Source organism: Morone saxatilis, unplaced genomic scaffold, assembly GCF_004916995.1.
Source record: "Morone saxatilis isolate NCDOM2014 unplaced genomic scaffold, NCSU_SB_2.0 Contig14, whole genome shotgun sequence".
NCBI lineage: Eukaryota > Metazoa > Chordata > Actinopteri > Moronidae > Morone > Morone saxatilis.
The window spans coordinates 833,336-840,310 of record NW_023339696.1 but is presented as its reverse complement, the minus strand read 5'-3'; the positions used below and the strand labels follow the sequence as shown (position 1 = coordinate 840,310).

General features: G+C 44.5%; 2 protein-coding genes across 2 annotated transcripts in view; one reads left to right on the top strand and one right to left on the bottom strand.

Annotated features, from left to right (window-relative positions):
* zgc:158403 (tetratricopeptide repeat protein 39A) overlaps positions 1-6,975 on the bottom strand; it is a gene marked incomplete at its 5' end in the record, with an annotated part of 767,589 nt that overhangs the window by 351,359 nt on the left and 409,255 nt on the right.
* Positions 1-6,975, top strand: part of rgs9a (regulator of G protein signaling 9a) — a 23,305-nt gene that overhangs the window by 15,427 nt on the left and 903 nt on the right. Inside the window, exons 13-17 of the mRNA XM_035654512.1 lie at positions 2,542-2,624; positions 2,782-2,876; positions 3,543-3,754; positions 4,163-4,217; positions 4,305-4,439. Of these exons, the coding sequence (XP_035510405.1) occupies positions 2,542-2,624; positions 2,782-2,876; positions 3,543-3,754; positions 4,163-4,217; positions 4,305-4,439 (580 nt within the window). The remainder of the gene's footprint in view (positions 1-2,541; positions 2,625-2,781; positions 2,877-3,542; positions 3,755-4,162; positions 4,218-4,304; positions 4,440-6,975) is intronic.

The following is a 6,975-nucleotide window of genomic DNA, read 5'->3' as shown; positions in this document are numbered from 1 at the left end:
ACGCTGAACAAACATGAAGCGTTATCTATGCTATGATTTTCACCATGATTGCCTAACTTACTGTTCTTTTTTCCAACCTTTTCAGCCATAAAAAACCTTGTTCGACAACAGCTTTTCATAAATCAGCACACTCCTTCCCCTTACCCTATTTTAGGGGTTGAACCTAACCGTGCCATGCATCTTTAACAAAATATTTCTGTGTTCGTTTGTAGGTATCACTCACTCTCATAAACAGTCTCACGAAGAAGAATGGCTGCTCTCTTGATAAAAAATACTTTTATATTGGCTAAATCTCTTAAAATTCTAGCTTGAAGGAGTGAATACTCCTGATGTCGCCAACGTCCTATCTTCACTATGTGTTAAGTCACAGCTGGAATGTAGAAAAACATTGTACCTCTACAGCGCCTGACAGCTCCCGTGCCCCCTCCTAGCTTCACAACTGACCCTTCCTACTTGGCCCCGCCCCTTTTTTGCTCTGTTTGCTCCAAATTCAACATTACAAACCTCGGTTAAACTCTATTCTCCTTTCTGTTACTTCACCGATTCAGCCAATAACTATTTATGAGGCACCCTGCTAATTCAGTTGTGTAAGGTTCCCACTGCCACCAAAAAGCCCTGACTATCGGGGCCATGGACTTCCACTAGACCTCTGAAGGTGTGTTGTATCTAAGCACAAACCTTAGCCAGCGATCCTTTACGCCCTTTTAAGTTGTGAGTGTGCCTATCATGGATTCGCGACTTGTTTTTGTCCACACATCCCAAGATGCTTTGATTGGACTGAGATCTGGTGAATTTCAACAAGTCACACACCTTACTCATGTTGGTTCTACCATTCCTGAAGCATTTTTTGCTTTGTTCCATCGACGCATTATCCTGCTGAAAGAGGCCACATGCATCAGGAATACCGTTTCCATGAAGGAGTGTTACATGTCTGCAACCACCGGTATAGTAGGTGGTAGTTGCAAAGCAACATCCACATGAATGGCAGGACCCAAGTTTCCAGCAAACATCCGCCAAACATCACACTCCTCCACCGCTTTCCTTTCCCATAGTGATCCTCGGTGCCATGTGTTCCCCAGCGTAACAGCACACACAGGCCACCCATCCCAAAGATGGTTTAAAGAAATGTGATTCAAAAACCACCTTTCCAATCTCTGTGGTCAAATTATTGCATCGCTCACGTGGGCCATTGCTAACACCTTTCCCTGCAGCTGACATGTGGTCAGCATAGGGCACGCATTGCTACGCAGCGCCAACCACAGCAAAACTGTGATGCACTGCTGTTCTGACACCTTTCTACCAAACCGAGCATTACTTTTCGCAGTTGGCTTTACATCTAACCGCTCCGTCTGTTGGAATCAGACACACGGGGCCGCCTCACTTTTCCCCCACGTGATTTCAATGAAGCCTTTCTGGCCCCCCAATACCCTATCTCTGGGCACCACTTTCCTTCCTTGGATTCACTTTTGAAACTATGGTACTGCCTCTGCAGACCAGGAACACCACAAGGCTGCAGTTTAATAGCTAGTACCTAGCTACACATATTCCATACTACCAGGAAAGGAGAAAGTTGACTGGGGTTCTGACCAAGGCTTGCTCAACTGTTATTGGAGCACAGAGCGAAAAGGGGCAGGACTTAGACTCAAACTCTTATGACTTCCAGCCAAAATCTGCTGCACTTTTCTGAGAAAAATACCTGCTGGAACCTCAGATTCTTTGCATGTGGGCCTGTGTGTACGGACTTGAGGCTCATACCATCTTTCCTGAAACAAACAGGCCTTTTCCATATTAATCCACCTTATTAATACTATCGTGCAAATGTCACAGCTAAATACTGAAGTCTGATCTTAAAATACCATGGATAACATTTTCAGCTGTAGCAATTTCTTTCACTTAGTTTGCAATTAGATTTTTGTAAAATTTTAGTAGTTTAGTATATAAATAGTTTACAGATCAGCTGAGCAGTGAAATGTTGTAGAACAATAGCGTGAGAGTGTGAATTCTGAAAACAAGACTTATAAGTGGTTAAATCAGACATGCGGCATTCAACAGGTGAAGCATAGAGTGCAGAAGATGTGTTGCACTTTGGTCTGGAGATTTCACAGCCAGGTCGGTAATCTGCATGTGATGTAGAAGGAATGTTTACCTGGGATCTTGGTGGGATCGCGAGCCCTTGCCCTCCTCCAGTCTGCTGCCCAGTGTGGTGTTGAGGTAACGGATGTCAAACAAGAGCTGCAAGGCTCTGTTCTGAGTCATGGGGAATACACCCTCCTGGAGGATGGAGGAAGAGAAAATTCAGAGAAATTCAGGAAGCTAATGGGGATCCAAATGATTGAAAGTCCACATCCTATCCCCTCTTTTTACTCCCTCTTTTGTCCTTCCTCGTGTTTTCCCTTCTAATTTTTTTTTCTGTTTTCTTCCCTTCTCTTCTATATCTATACGTGATGAGACAAATGTTACATCCATGCCAACTTTTACAGCCTAGAGTACAAAAGTTCCCTTGTCCTCAGCACTGTGTGTGTGCATGTGTGTGTGCGGGAGTTACCCTGCTGCGGGGCTGCTGTGTGAGCCCTTGGTAATGGTGAAGGGCCTGAGCCAGACAGGCCTGCAGCAGCTCCTGCAGGGTGGGCCGGGGCAGTGCGTGGCCCCCCACCCTGTTCACCTCCACGCATAGCTGGAACAGCAGTGACTGCACAAACCAAGATGGCTGCAGAGGACAGAAGTTTCACATTAGATCATTAATGAAATCAGAAAACACCGTTCTTTCTGTCTGTGTTGGAGACCGTGTGGAGCGGGCTGACCTGGACCGGAAGACGGATTTTGGATGTGACGCTGCTCCCAGACTCTGCTTCTTCTTGGATCTCCAGATCCTCCCAGTTTGTTGCTGTTGTTAGGATGTCACCAGCAGACTCAGCATGCAGCGCTGTGCCAAACTTATCCAGCAGCACCTGTCACAACACAGCAGTGTTACTGAGCAGATTCCATTTTGACTACTTGAGGGCAGCAGAACAAAAAACAATGCAGGCATATTATCAGCTTATAACCAAGCAGCAACCTCTGTGGCTGACAAATCATCAACATAAAATGCCCAACTTTAGAGCAGAAATAAACATGTTTACAGACCTGTACAAAAACAGTTTTGGTATCTATAGTTTATTTCCCCGTACTGTACAGGGTGGATTTTTATGTAACTCACCCATTTTAATTATATATAGGTTTAAAATTATGCATAATTAAGGGGTGTGGCCACTTTGGCGACATGGGTGTCGTCACTGTTACAGTTTCCAGTAACCTGGCTTCATTCAGACCACCCATGGGTGGAGCACCTATGTCCACTTGCTGACAGCCTTTTGTTCACTGACTGAATTAGTCTACAGATCTATGCTGTTAGCGACTGAATGTAAATCACTGCCAGAATTAATGACACAGGTTGGAAGAAAAAATATAAAATAAAGCACTACCAGACAACATGCAACAATTAAAGTCTGAGTCTGACTTTGGAGAGGGCGGAGCTCCAGATGCGGTAAGCCTCCATGCTGCAGCTGAGAAGCTCCTCCTTCAGACCCGCCCACTTGGCCTGCACGGGGCTGACCTCTGCGGCAGCCCTGGCCTTTCCCAGCTTCTTGCTCTGTCTGGGGGTTCCCTTTGCCACAGCCTCGGACCCGCCCTGTTTTCCCAGGATGCAGTGCTTCAGGTTGGGGCAGAGTTCACCCATGGACTGGCACAGCCTGGCCATAAAAAGGACTGAACTGAGGTGAGCGGGGCTGGGGTCTGGTGAAGCTGCGGCCAGTTCAGAGCGGACGGAGGACAGGATGTGGCGAACACAGGCCAGACAGCCTTCGCGTAAAGCCTCCTCCACTGCCGGCGAGTCTGTGAAACGGTTAAAAGAGGATGCTGACGAGCTCTCGGAGGAAGCAGAGGTGAATGTGACTGGGATGGAGTCAGACCCTGCAGAGCATAGTGGGAAAGATAAATATTTATCAGTCATTAGCTAGCACGTGATAATAACACTGGGTCTGTATGGCTGTACTGAACACTGAGTAACAGCCATGCTTGGAGATGTTTGCGGTTTGCCACTTCAAAGCCAGTAGAACACAGACTCCATGTGACAAATCAGAGTAATAACAGGTGTTAGGACATTTCGATGTGGCCCCCCTTATAGAGACTTGTTCAAGACTGTCCTTACCTGTTTCCTGGGAAGGAAGATAGTGCTGGAGGTCATCCAGCCTGGCCTTTAGCTTTGCATCCATGGAGGAGCAGAAGTTTTGAACACAGGGTGTCAGGGCCTGGGTCTTCATGGCCAGGCTGCTTCTTTGGTGCTGCTGCCCCCGCTGGGTTACGCTGACCCACCCTGCATCACTCAGCAGATCCCCCGGAGACTCCGACCACAGGAAGGAGGCCACATCTACTTCATACTGTGCTCCGCGGCCAGAGCTGGGGTTGGTACCCGAAGAAGTATGAATGGTCTGGCCCTCCAGGTCCCTCACAGCTGAGGTGAGGAGCTGGACGGAGCTCATTGAGATGGCTTCAGTTTCTTCTTTGGTGATGGCCTTAAATGGAATTAAAGGAAATAATCTTTGGAATGTTACAATAATATTTTTTTTTTTTCAGCAGGCAGGCCTGTCTCTACTGTGAGTGTAATCATGACTTGAATTTTAAAAAGAGGCACAAATCCATACAAAGTCAATAGATAGACCTGTTTAGATACCGAAAACCACGATAATAACTGACCCTTCCAAAGCCCCACCCCTTTTTCCACTGTGCTCCAATAACAGTTGAGCTAACCCTAACTTTATCCTTTCCTGTATGGCCATTTTTTTTACCCAGGATGGCGAAGTCATGACCCACTCTACTCTGGCTCTGATTGGCTAATACTCACAGCCTTTATTGGTTTGGCTGGTTATGTTTAGGTTGGACTTGGTTAGAGCTAAGGTAAGAATGTCAGGGTAAGCCAATCAGAGGCAGAGTAGGACAGGTCATGACTTTGCCACCCTGGGAAAAAAATATTGCTGTATCCTGTACTTAGATATGCTATGTGCTAGGCTTGTCTATGTTAAAAAGACAACCACATTTTGAAGATGTTTAAAAAGGTAAAAGCAACATATATTCACATCTTAAGTTAGCTAATGTTAAAAATGTTAGCTAACTAGCTAACTAACAATTGATGTAAATTAGCTAGCTAGTTAGCTAGTGTTTTGCTAACATTAGCTAGCTAACTTAAGATGTGACTATATGTCACTTTTGTCTTTTAACCATCTTCAGCCTATTGCAAAGACCTTCCTCTTTTTAACCACCTGCCGTTTAACCATTCCAAACTTCCGCCCCATTTCTTTCCCTCAAAATGCCGAAAAGCTTGGTTTCAAATGCCCTTTGTCTCCTTTCCAGACTGGAAATACTGTAAACTGCAACTTTTTTCATTGGGATTCCGGGCAAGTCTTGCAAAAGAGGTTTCAAGTTAACAAATCAAAGAAAACAACTTTCTGCAAAGCGTAGGAACGATGGAGTGGCCGGAAAAACGATTGAAGCACATTTAACCCCCATTTCCCACGCTTCACTTCCACACTGTTTTCCCATCTCCACCAGGATTGAAAGTACAATTTTCTCTCCCTTTCAAAAAAACCCATCAATGCATCCCATGAGGCCCCCCGCTAACTCAAAAGAACTTATCAACCCACCAAAAAAACAAACAATGCACACGCTCCCCTGCTTCCAAACTTCACTCAAAAACCTCCTCCACGATACCCAAAGAACCGAAGATTCAGGACCAATTGGAGGACTTGAGGGCTTTTGTTGGCTTTTTGCCGCCAAACGTCTGTGATTGCCCTCCCAGAACACCTTGAGGGCAGCACCAAATCCAATTTGGGGACTGGTTTAAAGAAAGGGATTCTTGATAGTAAACATATCTTTTTAAAAGCAAGCTTTTGGGTGCGACGTTTAGATGTTCTTTTATTTTTTGTGTTTACTTTTTCTCTTTTCTTATTTTTAAAAAAAAAAAAATAATGCTTTTTGTTTCTAACCTTTTGCAAACTTAGATCTTCTGATGGAAAAAGGCTAAATAAGACAATGTATCATAGTATTATTATAAAGAAAGTGCTATTTTTGCCCGTAGCTTACTGATGGTAAGAAAGTGGCGGGGACCATTTGTATTTTCAAGTTTGCTGCAGACAGCGCGGCCCAGGGTTTTGGAATTTCCCAATTGCTGACTGGCCTTTGCTGCGTTCATCCCCTCTCTCCCCGTTTTCCTGGTTCTTACTTCAAGCTGGTCCACTTCCTTAAGAAAATAAATAAAAGCCAAAAAAAAATAGTGCCTTTCATTTCTCATTTTAAACTTCTCAGTTTGGTATCAATTCCATTTATAGAGTGATAAAAAGGCTGGTCTGATCTGGTACCCTGTAAAGACCCAAGAAGGCCAGTGAGGCTTCTCACACAAGTGTCAAAAAAAAATGTTTCTATTAAAAACCAAGGTTTTCGTTGTCCGTCGGTACTGTATAAACTTGGGGTTTTAAACATGGTGGAACTATCTGGTAGAGGGGAACCCAACCTTCTAAGATGAAAAAAAGCTTTCTAAGTAGCCAAAACAAAGTTCTTATGTTTTTTTCAGGTTGGTTCATCAACTAGAATTTGAAAACAAACAACTAAGTCTATGGAATTCTTTTATACCACACTAGGACTTAATAAAGTTTTTTGCAACAAGAAGCCAGAATTTTGCCAAGTAGATTCCTTTTTCCATATTCAAGAAAAAACCAGGATTTATCCAGCAATAGTATTATTGAAGCAGCACCCTAAAAGTGACTAACACAAGGCATTATTAGGCGAAGAGGGAAATAAGAAGCGCACCTTTTTCGATGGCAGGAAGACTGTGTCTTGAAGCAGCTTCCATCAACTTAGCGGTGAGGATGTCCAGGCCTTTTCATGTCAAAAGACCATTTGCCTTATTTCCTGGCCGTCAATGTGGAATCCCAGCGGGGCAACCCG